General features: G+C 53.8%; 1 protein-coding gene and 1 long non-coding RNA gene across 7 annotated transcripts; one reads left to right on the top strand and one right to left on the bottom strand.

The window, feature by feature from the left end:
• Window positions 1-370: 370 nt before the first annotated feature.
• LOC139077121 (uncharacterized) lies at window positions 371-6,280 on the bottom strand. The gene is made up of 3 exons (XR_011529424.1): window positions 5,748-6,280; window positions 1,770-3,309; window positions 371-1,479 (listed from the first exon to the last, which is right to left on the bottom strand). It is a non-coding gene; the product is annotated as an uncharacterized lncRNA (long non-coding RNA).
• ZDHHC19 (zinc finger DHHC-type palmitoyltransferase 19) lies at window positions 3,148-20,306 on the top strand. Of its 6 annotated transcripts, none has more exons than XR_011529421.1 (9): window positions 3,148-3,280; window positions 3,628-3,749; window positions 4,288-4,427; window positions 5,321-5,473; window positions 5,873-5,978; window positions 9,088-9,173; window positions 9,387-9,597; window positions 9,973-10,038; window positions 19,867-20,306. XR_011529421.1 is itself a non-coding variant. In XM_070583486.1 (8 exons), the coding sequence occupies exons 1-8, from the start codon at window positions 3,207-3,209 to the stop codon at window positions 20,121-20,123; spliced, it is 1,149 nt and encodes a 382-aa protein (XP_070439587.1). In that variant the 5' UTR covers window positions 3,148-3,206; the 3' UTR covers window positions 20,124-20,306. The 6 variants fall into 6 exon arrangements, 2 of the variants coding, with proteins under 2 accessions (XP_070439587.1, XP_070439588.1); XR_011529422.1 differs by lacking the exon at window positions 19,867-20,306 and adding an exon at window positions 18,603-18,841; XR_011529423.1 differs by lacking the exon at window positions 19,867-20,306 and adding an exon at window positions 18,599-18,703.
• Window positions 20,307-22,346: the final 2,040 nt, after the last annotated feature.

Genomic DNA, 22,346 nt, shown 5'->3' on the forward strand with positions numbered 1-22,346 from the left:
TCCCCAAAGCCACCTGGTACATAGTTGTGTATTTTTAGTTGTGGGTCCTTCTAATTGTGGCATGTGGGATGCTGCCTCAGCATGGCTTGATGAGTGGTACCACGTCCGCGCCCAAGATCCAAACTGGTGAAACACTGGGCCACTGAAGCAGAGAGCGCGAACCTAACCACTCAGCAACGGGGCTGGCCCCAAGACCTGGTTTGTTTTGAGCAACAGTTGATTATGCTGAATGTGCACAGCTGCAGGTAGCAAAGCTTCTTTCAAAGTTTTTTGCTCTAGGGAAGATTTTTTAACTTCTTCATGCTTGGTTTCATATTGTTAACCCCTACCCATGCAAAACCCAGATTAAATATTCTTTTTTATTTATCAGTTTTTCTCTGTTTTTTTTTTTTCTTTTTTGCTGAGGAAATTGTCCCTTAGCTAAGTTCTGTTGCCAATCTTCCTCTTTTTGCTTGAGAAAGGTTGTTCCTAGCTAACATCCATGCCAATCTTCCTCTATTTTGTGTGTGGGATGCTGCCAGAGCATGGCCCAACCAGCGGTGTGTGGGTCCTCACCTGGGATCCAAACCTGTGAACTCCAGGCTACGAAAGCAGAGTGTGCAAATTTAAGTGCTATGCCACTGGGCCAGCCCCTATCTCTATGTTTTTAACATCCTTCGATGCTTGAGAGTGCCATGTCATGGGTTTTGGGGGTGGGTAGCAAGCCTTTGGTGATACCTAGCAGCCAAAAACACAAGGCCAATTTTATTCTTCTGAATTTGGGGCTCAGCATCAGAAAATAGCAACATGCAAGAGTTGTTGCTCCGTGTGAGTACAGGTGTCTGAGGAGAAGAAAGGTCATAGTGTTGGCATGATATTAATCAGACTAACAGTCTTGTAGATGTCACAGCAGAAGGTAACATAACAAACTCCCAGCATTTTCAGAAGTCAGGAATCTCCTATCGTTCTGTTAATTCTATCTTATCATTCTATTGATTTGCTTAAAACTAAGACTACTCATTTATGTTAAGTGAGGTAATAACTCTCTGCCATCGGGTAGAATAGACAGAGGTAAAATAATAACATTTTAGCGCATCAGGTGGAAAAGAGACTGTGATCCAACATCATTTCTCTTCCAGGCTAGCAGTTCTTCCTCTCTATGATTCACACGCTTTTAAAAATTAATTAATTTTAATCTACTTCAGTGTGTAGATACTTTAAATGTGCATACATATTTACAGTTATATGAAATTACAAAAATGAAAATATCTAAAGCTTTCAACTTTAGTATTTAAAATATAATCTCATCAAGTATAAGACAATATTCTTAGAACACAGATTTTTAACTTCTTAATTTGAATGTCACAAAGAAAAAATACGTTTCTATAGACAGGAGAATAAAAGTAACAATAATTGTGCACTGATGAGGGACTTTTGTTCTCTGTTTTTCTTTTTATTAAAAAACCCAGGGTCAGGCAGGCTGCATTTGGCCCAAAGGTACTGTTTAGTTTTTCTCCTGTTTTTTCTTTTTTTAAGGTATACTTTTTGTTGAGGAAGACTAGCCCTGAGCTAAAATCTGTTGCCAATGTTCCTCTTTCTTTTTTCTCCTCAAAGCCCCAGTACAAAGTTCTGTCCCCTACTTGTAAGTCATTCTAGCACCTCCACGTGGGATGCCCCCACAGCATGGCTTGACGAGAGGTGCATAAGTCCATACCAGGGATCCTAACTGGCGAACCCTGGGCCACTGAAGCAGAGCATGGAAACATAAATCACTTGGCCACAGGGCTGGCCCCCATTTTTTTTAAGTATAATTTTTGGTGAGGAAGATTGGCCCTAAGCTATCATCTGCTGCCAATCTTGCTCTTTTTTTTTCTCTCCTCAAAATCCCAATACATAGCTGTATATCCTAGCTGCAGGACATTCTCGTTCTTCTATATGGGATGCTGCCACAGCATGGCTTGGTGAGCGATGGGTAAGTCTGCGCCAAGGATCCGAACTGGTGAACACTGGGCAGCCAAATCGGACTGTGAACTTAAGCACCTGGCGACGGGGCCAGCCCCCTCTGTTTCTAGTCAGATTTATGTCCTCAGAATGTTCCAAGTCAATAACTCCCATTTGATAGCAGCCCAAGTTTTTAAAGCAAAGTAGGAATCTTGGAATTACATATTTTATCCATGTTCAAGAATAATACAATCACTGTTGAAATTAAAGAGACCTTCAAAATGGCAACTACACTTCAACACGAAGGAGCTTGAAGATGTGTGCAGTGGCCGCCTCTCAGCAAACACTCCCCAGTGGGTTGGTGGTAGCAGCTCTGAGGCTGACTGGTGGCGCCTGAGTCATGGGCCCGTTGGAGCTGTGAGTCACAGCTGGAAACTTCCAAAGACAGAAGGGTTCAGATGCTCAGTGGCTAAAACAAATGACAACTGTCAGCTGCATGTCGCAGTGAAGCCAGTTACGGGCTCACATCATAAGTGGCTCAGAGGGAGGCAGTTCAAGGTTGGGGCAGTGACTCAAGACTATCATCAAATGTTGTCTGCATGGCATGTTGACTTGTTGCCTAATGGGTCCAAGGGTGCGCCCGTGGCCAGCACATCTAGGTTCAAGACAGGAAGAAGGAACAGAGTTGTGCCAACTGTGTCCTTTTCCCCTTTTATCAGGAAGGCAAAAGCTTTTCTAGAAACCCTCGAAAGACATCTGCTTACATCTCGTTGACCAGAATTTCATCAAGAAAAGCCAGGAAACGAGGGAAGCTGTGAAATTATTTTGCTGCCCCTCCTGCAAAGTGGACTTTTGTGATAGCAAAAAGGAAAAGCTGAAGACAGAGTGAGCAGTGAGCAGGGTTTGCTTCGATTAGCACTTCCCCTGAAAGGGCGATTGGAATCACCCCTTCTCCCCATGTGCTTCTCTACCCTGTGGAGTGAAGCCAACCTGGCAGGGGCAGGACCTCTCAGTCCCCAGCCAGTGGGGGTGGTGGGCGTTGCCGTTGGAAGTGCTGGTCACAGGCTGCAGAGCCCCTAGCCCACATTCTCCTCAGCCTCGGTGATGTCACACTGCGACTTCTGCCTTCCACCCTGGGCTGTGGCTTGGGCGCTCAATATGTCTTCAACAGTCGCTGTCGACATAGGGCTCCTGGAACCAGTATCGGCGAGGGTGCCTGTGGGCACTGGAGGTGCCGCCATGCCGCTCTCTTGCGGGGTGGCAGACCTCAGGACCCACTTCCCTGGATGCTCCCGAGCCTGTTCGCTGCCTTCAATGTCGTGCTGCTGCTCATCCTCAGTGGCCTCTTCTTCGCATTCCCGTGAGTCTCCCACCCAGGCCAGCAGGTTTCTGACAGACACAGAAAGAAAAAGAGATGATGATAGCATGGAGCAGGAGAAGTGCAGAAGAGGGGTCAGGGAAGGGAGATATTCTAGGCAGAGGGCCCTGAATGTGCAAAGGCACTGAGGCATAGAGTGCTTGGTGCCCCTGGGAGCTGGTGGTGGTGGGTAGTGTTGGGTGACATCTGGTGGAGCCTCTGTGGATCTGTCACTAGCTTGGATATTTATGGCAGGCTTTAAGGTCTGTGAGTCCTGACCAGGTGGACTGAGTCCTGGGGGGAGCTCAGGACCTCCCGCAGATCAGGGCTGAGTCCTGCTCTGGTCTCAGTTGCAGATGGCTGGTCCAGAATGGGGAGTGGGTCGATCCCGTTGTCACAGGCCCCCTCTTCATCCTGACTTTCTTCAGTCTCGTTTCCCTCAATGTGTCAGACCCTGGCATCTTGCATCAAGGTGAGTTCTCAGCCCCTGGGAGAAGGAGGTAGCAGCCTAAAGGCTCCTGCCTGCAAAGATGATTCCTAACGTGCTCCCCACTCCCCTTCTTGGCCTCAAGACCCCTTCTCCCCACATCCTCCTCTGCTTGGGCCCTGCTTCTGTGCTTCATTTCCCAATCCACCGGGATGTGGAAAACAGAATTCCGGAGGTTTCCAGTTGCCTTGGAGGGGAGGGCGGGGCAGGCCAGGGAGAGAAGCCAGGTATTGACAACCACTCAGTTCTCTCCTCCTTCCCACTGCACACACTCTTTAAAGCATCAATCCCAGTTCCAAAGGCCTGTGTCGTCACAGAGCTCCTCTGGCTGGAAATTACCTTCCCTTGGGCTACCAGCCTCTCCCAGTTTGGTCAGGCAGCTGAGTGGAGACCGGGAATTCCCATGCCCACCTGCTCCCCACCCTTCCTGCAGCCCTGTGATGCTGCGGGGCTGCCCCCACCCCTGCCAGCAGCTGAGTGATGGAAGGGCTCCTGCTGCTGCCCAATCCTCTTCCCATGCCAGGCTCCAACGAACTGGGCCCCATGATGGTGCCTGTGGTGTGGGTGAACCACAGGGCCTTCCGCCTGCAGTGGTGCCCAAGGTGCTGCTTCCACCACCCGCCCCGGACCTACCACTGCCCATGGTGCAACATTTGTGTGGAGGTGAGCACCCCTTTCATCTGCCCCCTGCCCCCCACCCTCTGCCCCACCTAGCACGTGGCCGGGACTAGAAGGCACACTTATACCGAGGCTGGGGTTGGGGGGAGGAGGCGGAGGGCATGGAAGGCATGAAACCACTTCCAAGACTGCTAAAGTCCAAGGGTGGCAGTCACTCCCAGCCACTCTTGGTCACTCATGCAGGTCACTGCATCTGTGCCTGCAGCTGTCCTGGGAGGCTGGCCCTCCCCTAGCCAGGTGCTGACAGGCACAGGTGCATCCATGTCTTTGCTTGGCCTGGTCAGACCAGGAGGAGGAAAGGCACCCCTGTCCCACCCCAGGCCTGGCTGACACTAGATGCCCCAGGGCCCTGTGGCCAGCTGCAGGCTCAGCCTGGGAGGATTTGCCTGTCCTCTTCTGGGGCTCCATGCCAGACAATCAACTGTGTTCTGAGAGCTTGTCTCTCTCTTGTGCATGGCCTGCCAAGGTTTACAAATGTGCTGTCTTATCTGCTACTTACAACCCTGGGAGGCTGGTGGGGGGATGTCAACCTTACTCTCATTCAGTGGATGAGGAAAGAGAGGCCCCAAGATATTCTCTGTCCTGCCCAAGGTTACACCAGGATGTTCCCACAGAAGGCCAAGCAGGCCTAGTCTGTAGAGGCCTCTTGACAGGTGACCTTGAGCCACAGAGCCCTGAAGTGTTCTAACCACAGAAAAGCCAGCGATTGGGACTTTGTGGCTTCGTTTCTCCCAGGGAACAGAGCCAGTGCCGGGGACCAGCTAGCCTAGGGGTCTAGGGTAAGGCTCAGGTTTGGGGGCTATGGAGGCCAGGCCAGAGATTGGGTCCTGGAGGGGAGCCCCTCTTCCTCTCGCCCAGGACTTTGACTACCACTGCAGGTGGGTGAACAACTGCGTCTGTCACTGCAATTTCCGTGTCTTCATGCTGTTGGTCCTGTCGCTATGCCTGTACTCGGGCGCCATGCTGGTCACCGTCCTGATGTTCCCAGTGTACAGGACTCAGCTTCCCTTCTCTATGGACGAGATCGTCACGTATCCGCCAGGCTGTGGCGCCCTCCAGGGGAGCAGTGGGGAGGGCAGGGACAGCCAAGGGACAGACAAGGTCACAGGGGCGGGGCGATCGGTGGGCGGGGTTCGAGAGAGGAGCCGTTTGGGAGGATCAGTCTGGGAGGAGTGAGGGCGGTAGGGTCGGGGAGATGGGCGGGGCTCGGAGGCTCTGCGGAGAGTTGAGAATCTAGCAGCGAGGTGGATGGAGGTGGGCAGAAGGTGGCCCGGGGCCTGGACAGCAGGGTGGGGTGAGGTTTACCCGGGACTGGAGCGCAGGGAGAGGATGGACCCTCGGGTCGTCGGCGGGGCCGTTGGGGCGGAGCCTGGGTGAGGGGCGGGGCCAACGAGGACAATGGAGGGCACAGCTCCTTAGCTCGTGGGCAGCAACGTCGTGGCCGTACCCGCCGCCGGCTTCCTGGAGCCTCTCTTCGTGCTGCTGCTCATCAAGGCCAGGTCGGTGAGCGCGGCCGAGCGCTGCCACGAGGGCCAGGTACGTGGGCCCGGGGGAGCCACGACACCAGGCTAGGACGGTCCCCTTGTCCCTCCCCTTTCTGCTGTTTCTCCACCGCCCTGGTCCTCATGGCCTGAACTCCCTCGAAGGTACCTCGTTAGCCTTAAGACCCTGATTCAGCTCCCGTGTCACCTCCACTGGGGCTCGGTGTCAGTCTCTCTCCTGGGTGCCCTGCGTCCAGGGCCTTCTGTGTGCCAGGCGGCGCGTGCATTATTTTCACGCTGCGCGGAGTGGTGAGTAAGGCTCCATCCTGCGCTGGTGTTGAGGAGGAGCCTGAAGTCAGAATAACTCCCGCCAGACGCCGGTCAACACTGAGAGAGGGGCCCGCCCACGCTGTGCAGCACAGACTCAGAGAGGGAACGGAGAGTTCAGAGAGGACCACGGTGGAGAGGGTTTTGGGTGGGCGGAGGGCAGAGGGGAGGGCGGTGCAGGTGAGGGGCACAGCTTGCAAAAAGGCAGGGATGTCCGAAAGGCTGCGGACTGTTGACAAGATGGCGAGGAGACGGTTGTCATTGCAGCAGAGAGTGGATGGGAAACGAAGTGGCCTGCTTGGCATTGGGCAGGTGGGAAAGGCTGAGAACGTCAGCTGGAGAGTTTAGTCTTGGGACCTGGAAACCTGGGAGCCACGGCAGGATTTTGTTTGTTTGTTTATTTTTACATACAGTAAAATTCACCCTTTTTAAGCACCCAGTTCTATGAGTGTGGACAAGCATGGACAGTCCTGTAGCTACCACCATATTTAAAATTCAGAACAGTTCCATCAGCCCCGAAATTCTCTGATGGTCCTTTGTAGTCAGTTTGTCCCGTACCTGCTGCCCCTGGCAACCACTGCGTTGTACTATCCCCATAGATTTTCTCTTTCCAGAACCTCCTATAAATGGAATTCACAGCCTTTTGAGTCTGGTGTCTTTCACATCGCACAGTTGACCTGAGATTCATCCATGTTGTTGCCTAAATGAGTAGTGTCTTCCTTTTACTGCTGGTCACTGTTCCATCCTGTGGATCTACCACAGCTTGTTTATCCATTTGCCAACTGAAGGATATTTGAGTTGTTTCCAGTTTTTGGTAATCATAAAAAAGCGGCCATAAACATTTGTGTACAGTTCCGTGAAGATAAGTTTTCATTTATTTTTGGTAAATAGGTAAGAGTGGCCTTGCTGGGTTCTATGGTAACTGAATTTTTCATTTTGTAAGCAACTGCCAAATTGTCTTCCAAAATGCCTGTACCATTTTGCATTCCCACAAGCAACCTATGAGAATTCCAGTTGCTTCTGCATCCTCACTGACATTTGGCGTTGTCAGGTTTTTTTTTTTTTTTTTCCATTTTAGCTAGTCTAAGAAATGTGTGCTGGGCCCCGCCCGGTGGCGCAGCGGTTAAGTTCGCCCGTTCCACTTCTCGGCGGCCCAGGGTTCACTGGTTCGGATCCCGGGTGTGGACATGGTACCGCTTGGCACACCATGCTGTGGTAGGCGTCTCATATATAAAGTAGAGGAAGATGGGCACGATGTCAGCTCAGGGCCAGGCTTCCTCAGCAAAAAGAGGAGGACTGGCAGTAGTTAGCTCAGGGCTAATCTTCCTCAAAAAAAAAAAAAATGTGTATGCTGGTATCTCATCGGGGTTTTAATTTGCATCTTCCTAATGACTAATGACGTTGAGCATGTTTTCATGTTCTTATTAGCCATGTGTATGTCTGTGATTAAATGTCTGTTGTAATCTTTTGCCCATTCAAAAAACTTGAGTTGTTTTCTTCTTGTAGAGTTTGAAGTGTTTTGTATATATTCTGGATTTGGATATGTGTTTTGCAAATATTTTTCCCCAGGCTATGGCTTGTCCTCTCATTTTCCTGACAATGTCTTTCAAAGATCAGAAGTTTTATACTTTCATGAAGTGCCATATCAGTTTTGTCTTTTATGGATTGTGTTTTTGGTGTTGTAGTTAAGCAGTCTTTGCCTAATTCGTGGTCGCCAAGATTTTCTCGTGTGTTTTCTTCTAAAAGTTTTATAATTTTAGATTTTCTGTTTACGCTTCTGATTCATTTTGAGTCAAATTTTGTATGTGATGCAAGGCATGGGTCAAGATTTATTATTTTGCAAGTGGGTTGTGCCAACACCATTTGTTGGAAAGACCATCCTTCTCCATTGTGTGGCCTTTGCACATTTATCAAAAATCAACTGACTATATAGATGTGGCTGTATTTCTGAACTCTCTATTCTTGCCAATGCCACACTGTCTTCCTTAGTAGCTGTCTATTAAGTCTTGAAATCACACAATGTGAGATCTCTAACTGTGCTCTTTATTTTCAAAGTTCATTTGGCTGTCCTAGATCCTTTGACTTTCCATATAAATTTTAGCATCAGCTTGTGAATTTCTACAAAAATCTTTGCTGAGATTTTCATTTGCATTGCATTGAGTGCAAAGACCAATTTGACATTTTAACAATATTGAGTTTTGAATCCGTGTGCATGGGATTCTTCTCCGTTTATTTAGGTCGTCCCTGATTTCTTTCATTAGCATTTTGTAGTTTTCAGTGTATAGATCTTGCACATATTGTGTTAGCTTATTTCTAAGTAGTTCATGTGTTTTTCTGCTTTTATAAATTTTTCAAAATTTGATTTCCATTTTTTTATTATTATAAGAAGACATAATGGGGTTTTATATATTGTTCTTGCATCTTGCAACAAGTGTAGAAAAACTGAGAGCTGGGAAAGCAGAGAATGGGGAGAGGTGGGTGGAAGTGCCTTTGGAGCAGTTTCGTAGCAAAAGGCCAATGTGATAGTGTGTTTGGAAAGAGGCAGCAGGAGGATGTGTGTGGCCAAAGGAGACAGAGAGGGGAGGATGCTGCCAAGGGGGTGCCGGGTGAGGGGAGGACCCCTGAGACGGCAGGAGAGGGCGTGCAGGGCCAGGGGTGGCCTGGAGAGAGCTACTCAGAGGTGGGTTGGGGGAGGCCTTGGCTGACGCTAGTGGCTTCTGTCCCTTGGTGTCTTGCTGCAGCCCTGGGCTGAGCTGACGGGCTCAGGGTAGGGAGCAGTGGTGGCTGTCCCAGTCCTGCTGGATCTGAGCTCTTCTTCCTGCCCTTGCCCCTTCCAGTACCGGTACCTGCATGTAAACAACCCTTTCGACCTTGGCTGTGCCAGAAACTAGTATTTCACACTTTTTCTGCCGCAAGGACCCAGGTGAGTTGGCAAACCAGAGGCCCGAGTGGTGACCCTGGGGCTGGTGGGGTGAAGCTGGGGTTCTCATACAAGAAATGCGGCAGAGGGCCCGGCAGCCTGGATGCGACTGGCCTCAGCTCCCTTTATGGACGAGCTGGTACTTTGTGTTCCCCATGCTGAGGGGGACCAGGCCTGGAGGACTGCGACCCCTTCCATCTGGCTTGTGCTCCCCAGGTACATGGCCGAAGCTGTCGGGCTGCAGAGAGTGGTGGGGCCAGACTGGGTGCCCATGCAGACCCTGCACTGCTCGATGGGCCCCTCCACACCCAGTCCCCTAGCCGTTCCTGGGCCAGGATCTGGACCCCAGGTACAACCTCTGGGTCTCTACACACTGGAACAGGGTCCCCCAGGCAGCGGCGATCCCGATCCTGCACTCCTCCAGAAGGTAAGGGATGTGTGTGTGTGTGTGTGTGTGTGTTCACATGCACAAGTGCAGCTGCCTGTGCCTGTGGTGTTGGGAATGGGCATCTCCAGATTGTGCAACTGTGGGGGGAAGCTCCCCCGTGGTGCGGTGGTCCTGAAGCTGGAGCACTGAGAGCTCGAGGGAGGGGGATGATAGGCCCCAGGAGTGTTGGAAGTAGAGTCACAGGCCTCCAGAATACACCAGGGGATCCTGGAGACACAAAGGGAAAAGACCACACCACAACCTTGCTAGTTGGCCTTTACCCCATCACTTGCTTTCTGGGCCTCAGTGTCCAGATTAGGACTGAAGGTAGTCCAGTGGTTTCTAATTTGGGGGGACCGATTCCTTTATTTAAAGGCAACTTTTAATCTGGAGCTGAGTGTATGAACCGTGTGGAAGTGGACCATTAGGAATGAAGCAGAGGTAGGTAATTCACAAGCCCCGCCCAAGCGCCCCTGCAGTGGCATTCTGTGGTGCCACCACACGCCCATGCTCTGCGTGTGGGGGGTGGAGGCTTGGACAGCGTCTTCCTCCCCAGCTGGTGGGCCATGCTCTGTAGGGTGGACCCTTGGGGACAGCCCCCATCCTCCACTCTGCATTTAGGTCCACGCCGGCTGGCCCAGTGCTGCCCCTGCTGCATGAGGCCGCATATCAGCCTTGGTCTCCTCTCCTCCCTTTGCCCCTGGAGATGCCAGGAGCCTCGACACCTGAACCTCACTCCTCTATCCCGCGTGGAGGCTCTCTGTGCCTTGTCCCTGCCTACTCCCCTGGCGGGAGTGCCTGGATCCCCCGAAAGCCCATTAAATACCCTTTGCCTGCCTCCTCCAACTGCCTTGGGGCTTTGTCTGTCCCAGTTTCCACGGAGATGGGGGATCTGGGGCATTCTGGGGGCTGAGACAAAGACCCTGAGAGGAGGGACCAATGTCCAATATTGGCTGGCTTTGCGACCTTGGGCAAGACACTCAACATTTCTATCATCCTTAAAATGGGGCAACCATAACAACCACAGCAGAGCTGGAGATGATGGAAGAGAAAACCCAGCAGTGCCTGGATGTCCTCCCAGGAAAGTCCTAGCCTCTGCCCTGCAGCTCCCCTGTCTGCCTGAAGGGGGCGCATGCTGCCCAGGAATTCACCCAGAGTGGCCTGCTCTGGCAGTACAGCATGGGAACCTCCTGGGTAGTTTAGGGCTGGCCCTCAGGTGAGGAGGGGGCCCTCCCGTGGCCTCATCCCAGGGAGGTGGAGTGCGCGTGTTCCCCATCACAGTCCACCCTGCATCTTTCCTCTGAGCCATTCTCACCCACGTCACTCCCTCCTGTTGAGGAGTCAGATGCTGTTTCATGTCCTGTCCTTGTGGAGGGGCCCTAGGCTATGTGTGTCTGCAGGCCTTGGTGGGCAGGGAGAGGGCAGTACATCAAACTTGGCGCCTGTAGTGGCCAGCGTGTAACCTTGGTTATGGGAAATAATGGCACCTTCCTGGAAGCTCGTCAGAGGATGAAATGAGGTGGTTCATGCAAACACGAGGCGCACAGTAGGGACACACTGAAAGCAGCCAGTATGATGATAATCATTTTCTCCATCACACAGCTAAGAGACCACCCAGTGTTCCTCCAAGGGCCACCTTCTCAGAATTCCAGGGCCCCAGACCACCGACTCAGAATCTCTGGGTGGGGGAGGGCAGTAATCTGAATCTGAGTTTTTGTCAGGTGCCCGGTGTGATCCTGCCACCTTGAAGTTTCAGAACTGCCTCCTTAGGAGAGGAGGACGGGCACCAGGACACTGCTTCCTGGCACCCTGTACCCAGGGGAAATTGGGAAATGGTGAGGGTAAGAAGGAACGATGTCACCACAGGGCAGATCAACACCCCAGGACACGTGGAGGTGTGTGTGCCTGTGTGTGCACGCCCGTGTTGTGTGTTGGGGCAGGAGCTCATCCTTGGGGAGTGTCAGCCCCACCTGGGGAGGTGGGTGACCTGTGTGCAGGACATGGCTCCAGGTCTCTACACACTGAGTCCCCCTGCAGGCTGCCCCCCCCTCCTCTCCCACCCTGATCGTGGTGGCCTCGGGCCCTCTGTGTTTGGACCCTGCCTCACCCGTGGCTCTGGCTCTGGCTCTCTGGGCTCCTGGGCAGCCTTGCTCAACCCCAGGGACTCCAGCTCCCCTGTGTCCACTTTGCCCTGGTGCTAGCCTCCCCTGTTCCAAGTTCCCTTGGGCTGCAAGCATTTCTTCAGCTCTCATCTTGCTTACCTCAGGGTTGACCTTAGGTTCTGGGGAGGGGTGCAGTGTGTTCGTTGACATGCAAAAAGGCAGTCAAGTTGTGGACTTGCTTTCATTGGCTTCCGTGGCCACATTTACACTTCTTGGGGGGCCAGCCCGGTGGCGCAGTGGTTAAGTTCACACATTCTGCTTTGGCAGCCAGGGGTTCGCCTGTTCAGATTCCTGGTGTGGACATGGCACCACTTAGCACACCATGCTATGATAGGCGTTCCACATATAAAGTAGTGGAAGATGGGTGCGGATGTTAGCTCAGGGCCAGTCTTCCTCAGCAAAAAAAAAAAAAAAAAAAAAAAAACAGAGGAGGATTGGCAGCAGTTAGCTCAGGGCTAATCTTCCTCAAAATAAATAAATAAATTAATTAATTAAATTAAATAAACTTCTTGGGACCTGCATTTACGAGGAAAGCTGAAGCAGCCTCATCTGTCTGGGAAGCTCGCAGTCCATGATCGCTTGTCAGGGGTGGAGGGCATGAGATGTTTTGAGCCCCTGACCCCAGGTGTGTGTGTGGCACCCGAATCTGTGTGGGTCTCCTGTGTGTGTGTGTTCCAAGGCACAGCTCAGCCCAGGCTGCCCAGCACTGAGCAGAAGCCCACAGGCCCACTCCCAAATGGTGTCTTGTGGGTGTCTGTGCCGGGGCCTCATGGGAAGAGGACCCAGGAACCTGGGCCAAGGCTTGGAGGGGGATGTTCATGGAACAGGCTTGGTGTCGGAGTGACACCTGCTGGAGGCCCTGCTCTGCAGGAGGCTGAGAAACCCAGGGTCCCCCAGGGTCTGGGACCCCTAGTCCCGCCCTGCCTTGCTGCCTGTCCCTCCACTGCCCTGCCTGGTTCAGAGCCGGGTGCCTGGTCATCAGGATGGCATCGACAGCTTCCCTGCCCCCTGCTATACGGGGGACTCCCCCAGTCTCAGGCCAGGCCTTCCAAGTCCTCAGCCACGTGTCAGTCATGTCCCCCAACAGCCTGGGTCTCAGTTTCCCCACTGGGCAAGGACATAACTTTCCTCTGACACTGATAGGCGGCCCTGACCCCTCCTGCTCTGGGATTCTGGCTCTTTCTGGTCCCTCCCACCAGAGATTTCTAGGATTTCTTTAGGAAAGTCCCTTGGATCAGGCTTCTCTGCCCCTCGAGGGCTATGAGGGCCCTAGCCCACCCCTTCCTCTGACTCCCCCACATGCTCTCCCCTGAGCACTGGGCCGGCCCCCTCCCCAGAGGTTCTCTCCTGCCAGGCTGGAGGCCTCAGCCAAGCTTCCCCCACCTCCCCTTTCCTCCTCCTCCCTGCTCATGCTGAACCTGCCCTCTGATTCCCACACAGCCCCCTCAAGGTCCTTCACCCACTGATAAGAGGAAGGGTGTTATCAGGGCCCAGCGAGAGGGCCTGCTCTCCACACCCAGGAAGCCCTGCCACCCTGCCTTCCCTTGGCCCACTACCAAGGAGTCACTCCCAACCCTGCAGGGCTGCCTGGTGGCCACGTCTGGAGCCCCTTTAAGAGGTCCCCAGCCTGTGCCTGGGGAGGGCTTGGACCTCTGATGGGAGCCCAGAAACAGCCACCCCTTCTCCGTCATCTCCAGACCTTTCTTCTGTGGGCCTTCTAGAAGGTCAGGTGTGTAGGGTAGGCAGAGCACTGTACTGGGAATCAGGAGGCCGAAGTGTCAGCTCGGCTATCAACTAGTGTGCTATGGGAGCAAGTCTCTTCCCTCTGTTTGGCCTCAGGTTCCTCATCTGTAAACGGGAGTGATCATCATGGCTACCTCCCAGGTGGTCACAGGATGCTAACTGTTCAGAGCTGGAAGGGACTCAGGGGTCACCATATCCAGCTGCCCTTTCATCCCCAATTTCACAGATGGGCACTAGAGAGGGAGGGGATTGCGTAGGATGACACGATATCAAAGCCAGGCAGCATTCTCTCTATTTCTCAGGCTGCCTCTCCTGTTCCTGCTTGGGGTCCATTCCAGAGGAGGAAGGACCTGGGCACGCACCACAGAGCCCGGCCCTCTGGCCCCCCTGCCTCAGAGCCAGGCCAGGCAGCGCCTTTCAGCATGGAGGCCTGGGGAGCTGATAAGAAGGCCGGGCTTAACTCTCTCCAGCCCTGTGCTGGGAGCGATAAGGACGCCCTGCTGCCTGCCACTCGGCCCTGCCTTGCCCACCCCACCCAAGGAGGCCCTGCCGGACTAAGGGTGGGATGGGGCCAGGATAGATAGGGCAGAGGAGGTTGCTGCTGGGTGGGATCAGGGGCCAGAATCCTAACAGCTCACAGGGCGCAGGCCGTTGGTGACTGACCCTCCTGGGCATCTGGGCACAGTGCCTGGCACCCAGGGGATGCTTCATCAGCACCACGTCCTCTTTTGTTCCTGCACACAGAGCGGGGCTAGAGTGAAGTGGCCTGGGGCTGAAGGTTTGCCAGGGCCCCCTTCTGGGTAACAACCTTTACCGAGCGCCACCCAGGTCAGGGCCTGTGCTGAGTGGTTCATATAATCTCTAACCCTCACGACAACCCTCTGAAGTTGTTCTTGTTTTAGAGACGAAACCAGCGCTGAGCAAACAGGCCACTTCCCCAAGGTCACACAGCTTCCAAGTGGCAGAGCCCAAACTCCTTCGGCCTGTACCCTTACACGGTGCTTCCTAGGCAGCTCTATGGTATTAGCAGTGGTTAAGACGTGGGCTCTGAAGCCAGCCTGCCTGGTGCCGCTGCTGTAAAGCGGGATTAATACATCTCATTGCACTGTCACGAAGTTTCACTGCGGTGCACATGGGGAGGGTGGTGCAGGCATCGGCACGTGCCAGGTGCTTAATCAATGGTAGTGATTGTCACCACAATACAATGGAGGTAATGCCCAAGTCAGGACTTTGTCACTGTGGGGGGCTTCAGGAGGCCAGTCACCGCGGCAGCAGCAGCCCGTTCCTGTCCAGTGTGGTGTGGGTTCCCTAGTGGCCTGGCAGCAAAGGTGAAGGGTGCTGCCCCAGAGGGGAAGCCTGTGGTGGTGTTTTACAGAAAATCAGCCAATGTTGGTGTCTCCAGGCCAGAGGGGGATGGAGGCGTGGGCTGAGAGTCTTCAGGGAGCAGCGAGATGACCACCCATGGCTCTGCTCTCCTGTGGGGGGAGGGAGTTTCCCGTGAAGAAAGCACCCTGTTGCTTCTGTTTTGTGGTCAGGCAGTGTCCCAGGCTGAAGGAAGTCAAACGCTATGGTCGTTCTGGGCCTGTGTCGGCCTCACTCAGAGCCCTGCCTGCTCTGGGTCCCTGTCCCTGTGGCCTCTGGACAGCTCCAGGCCAGGTCCCACCCCGCCTCTGTCTTAGCCTCACCTCTTCTCACCTTTCCACCCGTCTCTCCCCCCGTGCCCTCCCCCTCCTTTCCTGGACTACAGCTTCCAGGAACACAAAGTAAGCTGTCTGACAACCTTCACGTAATGACTTTTAACTATGATTCTTGGAAGCCCCTGGGCCTGGCGTGGAAGCCCACAGAGCTCTGGGCCAGGCCAAGCCAGGGCTCGCACAGGGCACCCTTGTCTGCCTCCCACTGGGACTTCCTCCGTGGGCCGGGCACGCACTTTCCAGCTGCTATTGGGTCCAGGCAGTTTTGCTGTTGAAATCGGAGATTCCCAAACCGAAAGGGGCCTCCTGAATATCTAGCTTATTTCTCAGTAAGGAAACCACGATGGTGGGGGCGAGGTTCAGCGGGGCTTCCCCCTGATCACGCGGCCAGGGAGAGGCCAGGTGGGGCGGTCCCGACCTCTGCCCCAGCCTGGCCACCAACCGGCCATGGGAAGGGCCCTCTGACTTCTCCTGGAGGCCTGGTGGCTTGGCGCTGGTGGGCGCCTCTCAACCCTGACAACGGTGATGCCAGGGCCAGTCGGATCGCTACCCGTGGGCTGAGGACTTTGCTCACATTATCTCACTGAGTCCTCAAAACGACTTTTGAGGAAGGTGCTGCTGTTGGTATTGTGGGTGTGACCTGGACAGTGCTCAGGTCTCCATGGCCCTATCTGCAAGGACAGAGTTTTCTGGAGAGTCCTCGGGCTACTCCTGCCCTGACCTCCTGGGAGTCCATGACTCAGCCACCAGGGAGAAGGGTCCTTGGTCTGGGGAAAAACCCTGAGGTGGACAGGGCCCCAGGCAGGGCTTATTCCATGGCCCATTAGGGTCCTTCACCTGAAGCTCATCTGTAGCAGGGGGCGCATTAGGTCACCAGGCAAAGGTACTGACACCTGGGCAGGACCCTTGGCCATCTGGGCTGAGAAATTCCCCCACCCAGGAGTTCCTAGATGTCTGTGCCTCAGCCACTAACAGAAATGGAAAGACTCTGCCGCCTGCCCATTTCCTGGCTGGGGCAGTGGGGCTCTGTGGAGACCGCAGCCAGCACCAGGAGGCCTGGTGGGGAGGCAGGCTCTGCTGCTTCCTGGCAGGGTGGGCACAAGAAGCCCCTGCCCTCTCAGAGCCGCTGTTCCTGCATCTGCAAAAGGGAAGTGAAAGCCCCTGCCGGGCTACAGGGCAAGGCGGTGGGGCGGTGGGCCGTTGGGCGCGCGCCGGAAAGACAGGCTGTGCACTTTCACTTCTTTGCACAGGGCGGCTGGCGAGGCTGTGGGGCTGCTGTAAAGGGATCCTTGGGGGGAGCCAGACTCGGGCTCCAGGACCTGGCAGGAGTAACTCCCTTTGTCTTTTATCTCCATGTCCCCTCCTTGGGCCAAATGTTTTGGATCATTTGGAAGCAGCCAAGGCCGAAGCAGGCCATCTCATTTTAAATCCCAGACAGACAGAGCCTGGATCACTTTCCTTGCATGCTTCTCAGCTCCCTCTCCTCCCCACTAAGTATCTGTCCCTAGGGGAAGAGCTGGCCAGACTTGGCTTTGGGGCAGGGAGGTGGCCCTCTCTGCTCCCAGCTGGCACCACCATCTGTCATCCTCCCCAGGCCCCTGGCCTCAGGGTGTGCTCAAGTAGAAGCCTCTGGAAGGCCTCAAGGTCTGGTTGTGGCTGGCTCCCTCTGACCCCCCAGCAGGGATGGGGGCTTCCCCTGTCCCGACCAAGAGGTTCAATCTTCCTTGGACACAGTCTAGACCAAAGAGTAAGGAGGTTTCTTCCTGAAGCAGAGACCAGAAATAGGCACACAGAGGGCTCTGTGCTTTGGAGTTGAAGCTTTTAAAGATTTGTTTTCTTTAAATATCCTGCTGCAGGAAAGAGAAGCCAGAAATCAAACTTTCCTGACATGAGGATTTCAGGTGGCTTTAAAGGAGCATGTGTTTGGTTTCCATCCCACCCTGCTTCTGCTCAGTGGGGTCTCGGGCACTTGTCCCCGGGGTCTGGAGGAGGGTCCACACCCCCCCAGGCTCACCCCTGCAGCCTCAGCGGGAGCTTTCCTCAGCACCAGATCCAGCCTGAGGGCCTCTGCTCACAGCTGGCCCTGCGCTTGGTCCTGAGAGGGTCTGGGCACATCCACCTCAGGAAATAGAGGTCTCTTTTCCTCCAGCCTCAGCTGCACTGGCGCTGTTGACCACACCCTCATTCTTGAAAACTCTCTTTTCCCGTGACCTCAGGGATCAGACACACTTCTGACTCTTGTCCTGACTCCAGGACATTCTGTCTAGACTCTTCCTCTCACCTCCTACCAGGAAGGCTTCCAGGTCCCATCCTCGGGCGCACCCCTTCTTGGAGAACTCACTTGTTCCCTTGCCTTCAGGAGTGCTGGGCCCGGCTGAGCCTCCATCTACATGACCTCTGGCCCTACAGTGCCCCAGGCTCTGGTGTTAATTTTCTTCTTTTTTTCAGCTTTGTTGAGGTATAATTGAGAAATAAAATTGTAGGATATTTAAAGTGTACAATGTCATGATTTAGTATACGTGTGCATTATGAAAGGGCTCTCCCATCCACTTGGCCCTGAGTTTTGATGATAGAATTATTGGAAGTCCCACCAGAGGCTCGGGGTCTTTCCAAGTCCCAGCACTGCAGGGGAGGAGGAAAAAAGCAGAGGCAAAAGCAGCCGTGGAGTGAGAGGCCCACTGGTTAGTGTGAAGGTGCAGCTGAGCAGGGCACCAGGGCCTGGATGCAGAGGAAAACGCATCTGCATGTCCCTGACCTGTCCCAAGCCTAGTCCAAAGGATGTCCCAAAGCTGGCCTTGACCAAGAGAGGAGCAGGACTGAAGGGATCCCTGAGCAGCATTGTTTGCCCTCCTTGCCCCTGCGTCCTTCTGTGGGGGCCATGGTAGGGCTGCGTGGGGTTGGGGAGGGAGGGCACTGGGTGACGGGGCGTCTAGAGAGCGAATCAATCAAGGGCTTATTGCCAGCATCCAGGGAGGAGCTGATAAAATGACTGAGACCTGAACTGGGATACTGGGAATAAGAGTTCATCCATCCATTCACTCAGTCATTCAACTAACACTGAATAATCACAATGTGTCTAGGAGGTAATGAAATTAATTTTTATAAAGAATGTGTTCATGGGACCGGCCCTGTGGCCATGTGGTTAGGTCCGCACACTCTGCCTTGGCAGCCCAGAAGAGTTTCACTGGTTCAGATTCTGGGCTTGGACCTAGCACTGCTCATCAAGCCATGCTGAGGCGGCGTCCCACATAGCACAACCAGAGGGACCCTCAACTAAAATATCAACTATGTACTGGGGGCCTTTGGGGAGAAGAAAGAAATATTAACATAAATAAATAAATAAGTAATCTGGCTTCCAGAATCCATACTGCTGATGAATAAGGTCCTTTTTTTTTTTTGGAGGAAGATTATCCCTGAGCTAACATCTGCTGCCAATCCTCCTCTTTTTGCTGAGGAAGACTGGTCCTGAGCGACATCCGTGCCCATCTTCCTCTACTTTATATGTGGGATGCCTACCACAGCATAGCTTTTGCCAAGCAGTGCCATGTCCTCACCCGGGATCCGAACCAGCAAACCCCAGGCTGCCGAAGCAGAACGTGCGCACTTAACCACTGAGCCACTGGGTTGGCCCCTGAATAAAGTCCTTAAAAAAAAAAACGTGTTCATGTATAGTATAATTGTGTTAATTTAAAATTATATATATGTATTTTTAAAAGACTGGAAGATTTATCAAAAGCTCATGGAGGAGCAAATGTCTGCTAACTGGGGGGACTCTGGGCTGGGTGTTAGGACGCCTGGTTTCTAGGTCCAGCTCCCCCTCTGCCTGGCTGTGTGACTGTGAAAAGCCCTTTTCCTCTCTGGATCTGTTTCCTCATCTGTGCAATGAGAGTGTGGAACCAGAGGATCCACGGCTCTCTCCAGCTCTGATGTGACCTGAGAACACCCGGGACTAGGGTTTATGGCAGTTTCACTGGCGCGGCGGGGCTGCTCTGCTTTGCCCTGGAAGCTGTGCCCACCCCCACGCAGGCCCTCCCCTACCCCCCTCCCCCGCCCTGTGGAGCGCTACACAAAAGGGAGGAAGAGGCCGCCCGCAGCCTGACCTGCCGTTGGGCCCTGACCTCAAATTAGGGTCACACCTCTCATCTCTTTACGCCCACTTCGCGTCATGAAAGACCTCCTCCACCCTTCAGCTGCAGCCTCGTGACCAGGAACAAAGGGGGCTCTAACCAGAGCTGCTGCCCCCACACCTTGATGGCCCTGAAGCTTCAGTCAGGAAGTAAGGGAGCCAGGCAGGCATTGATTACAGGTCCCCGCGTGGGCCAGACGCCATGTGGGTTGCTCTGTGGGTGTTAGCTTGTCCATTCTCCACAATGGCCCTGGTTGGAAAGTTTGTCACCTTTGTCTCATGGAGGAGGAGGTAAGGCTCAGAGAGGTTAAGCACCGTGCCCAGTCGCACAGCTGGTTAGTGGGGCTGCACTTAGTGGAGCCGGCTGGCTCAGCATCAGAGCTGAAAGCAGGCAGAGCTCTGGGCTGCTCTTCCGAGGACTGAGCGGGATTTCCAGCTGCTGGCAGACCCCACTCCTGCCACCCCCACCAGAATTTTGTAGGAGGTGCCAGGGCTTAAACCCATTTCTGATTCTCCCCATTGAAAACACATTTCTCCTCCCTAGAAAATCCCACTGGCAGAACTGCTGCTTCTCCCTTCCTTGTCCTGAGGCCTCTGAGTCACCCTGACTCCACCGCAGTCAGTAGACCCAGTACCTTCTGTCATCTTTCCGTGGAGGCTGGAGCTCTTGTTCTCGTGAGAAGCAGCTCATTGAAGCGGAGAGAATTTATGGTCCCCAGTCATCCTGCTGTCACCTTCATGCTGAGCTGGCTGCTGGGGACCCGCTTCTTCCCATCACAACTTCCCAATTTGGTCAACTAACTCTGTCCGTTTTCCCCCAGCCTGCTCCCCACAGCATGCTGCCCCACATATCACCTTCCCCCCACCCCCTTCTTCTTTAAATTCTAAAATAGGAGGGCAGGGGAAATTATGTCCATTCTTCTGTCTGGCCCCAGATTTTCAGGCAGGCATTCAAAATAAATAAAAAAGTAATTTTTTATCAAATGCTTTTCTGTTTTGACTACTGGCATTACAATGGTATTGTTCTAATGTTCATTGCACACATTAAGGATTCTGGAGTACTATTTGTTAACCGGCCCTCCCTAAATACTATAATAACACCCTTTCAGGGGGCAAATGTCTTTTGACCACATCTTGGAATATAACCCAGTTAGAAGTTGGAGGTCGCCTGTAATTCTTCACAAATTCAAATCTGCTACACCTTGATAGGGTTCTTAACCTTGCTTCCTTGGCTAATAGTCCGTACCTCACAGGACTGCCCCAAGGATTACATGTGGGAAGGTATAGGAATCTGCCAGCACACAGTAGGTGCTCAGAAAATATCCCACACTGCCTCCCACCCCATACTGTCCTGGGGTCACGTCTTAGCCTGTCCGAACCCGAGTTTCCTCCTCTGTGGAGTAACCATCCCGGAGCTGCCCTGCCTGCTTCACAGGGCAGCTGTGAGGTGCCAAGCGGATGGTGTGAACTGCTTTCTGTGCTGAGGTGCAGAGCACGGTGAGGGGTTGCTATATGCAGACCCCACTGCACCTCTTAACTGACTTGTTTTGGAAGAGGTAAAGCTCCAGTCCCCAAGCCCTTAAGTCCTCCTTAGGACGGGCCACTCGGAGCTCATGGAGTCAGGCCCTGCCTGGCCTCACAGCTCTAGAGGCCTGAGCTGTGATGAAGAGCGAGTCTGCCCTCACTCCCTCGCTGGGCCTCAGGCCTCCCAGCACTCAGTCCTCCGGCATCGGCTGGCGGGAGGTCTGTGCTATGACAGTGGCACGATGGTGGGACTCCCAGGGTGAGACGACATCTCACTTCACAGTCAGGCCTAGGGCTCCTTGTCTCCTGTGTCCCTCTGTCTCCTGGCCAGGGGGTAGAGGGCCCTCGTCCTGGCTCTCCAGGTGGCCCGTGACTCCCCAAGGCAGCAGTTTCCCCAGGGCCCACAGCCGCTGCACACCTGCCTCGCGGGCATGGGCATGGGCTCAGGCCACCCATCTGTTACCACAGGCTCTCCGAAAGCGTGTTGCAACAGCATGGGCTCTGTGTTCGTCAGCAAAGTCTTTTTTTTACAAAGTGAGGTGATTCAAAGTTGATTTAGTGACCAAAACTAAGTAAGAAATAGAGCGAGTGATGTGCAGGTACAGTAAAAATTGTGACAGGAAATGGAATGACCGAGTTCGGGAAATGATGTTTGCCACCTAATGCTCACGACAATCCTGAGAGCAGGTGCTATTGTCTCGCTTTATGGAGGCGGAAACAGGCACAGGGCCACTCGGAGGGGCAGCGGAGGAGCTAATCAATGGCCGTGACCCATCTCCAGTAGGGCCCTGGGGCCTAGAGAGAGCGCTACCCGCAGGACCACTGAGCCACGGGGCCACAGGTCCCTGGGCTGACGGTTCAGAGCTCACCTCCCCAGTGGTGGGCTGTGCCAGGCAGGGGTTGTCCTCGGACCAGAAACGGTTGCATCAGACTGGCTGACCTCATGCCTGTGGCAGGGCAGATAGCGAGACCGACTGGGGATTAGGGAGGGAGGATGGGGAGAAGGAGAACCAGGCAGAGAGGAAACACAGGCAGAGGCCTGCCAGGCCCGCCACCACGGGGATCCAGAACGTGGACGAGGAGCTACGTAACTCCTACCCTGAGCTGCTTCTAACCACTGGTCTGGCCTCAAATTGGCCTCCGACCGGCCTTTAACACCCAATCTGGGAGTAGGTGAGAAGGATTTGAGTCAAAGGAAAGCTATAAACTCCTCAAGTGCATCCACACCCACTCACCCAGACACACCGACACCGACCGTCCGTCCGTGTCCTTGCCGCAGCCCCCAACAAACAGCATGAGTGACGCAGGGGACCTTCAGACTTAAGCGGCCATCGCAGATCTTTTGCCCTGGTGCCTCTTTTAAAGCCCCTAGCGCGTGCTTTCACCTTTGCAATGACCTGTTGCTGGCCTGTCCCTTGGCCTTTGTTCTGTTGTCACCGTAAAGTTTAACAGCCGCGCCTCGTGCCTGGGTTGCCAGAGATGCAAATGCTGGTTCAAATA

Source organism: Equus przewalskii, chromosome 18 (assembly GCF_037783145.1).
Source record: "Equus przewalskii isolate Varuska chromosome 18, EquPr2, whole genome shotgun sequence".
In the NCBI taxonomy this organism is placed as follows: domain Eukaryota; kingdom Metazoa; phylum Chordata; class Mammalia; order Perissodactyla; family Equidae; genus Equus; species Equus przewalskii.

Excerpts from the sequence above, each read along its gene's own strand:
- ZDHHC19 (XM_070583486.1), top strand. The coding sequence starts at position 3,207 with ATGCTCCCGAGCCTGTTCGCTGCCTTCAATGTCGTGCTGCTGCTCATC. Across the intron at positions 4,428-5,320 it reads GGTGCAACATTTGTGTGGAG|GTGGGTGAACAACTGCGTCT; the intron begins GTGAGCACCCCT and ends CTACCACTGCAG. Across the intron at positions 5,474-5,872 it reads TCTATGGACGAGATCGTCAC|CAACGTCGTGGCCGTACCCG; the intron begins GTATCCGCCAGG and ends GCTCGTGGGCAG.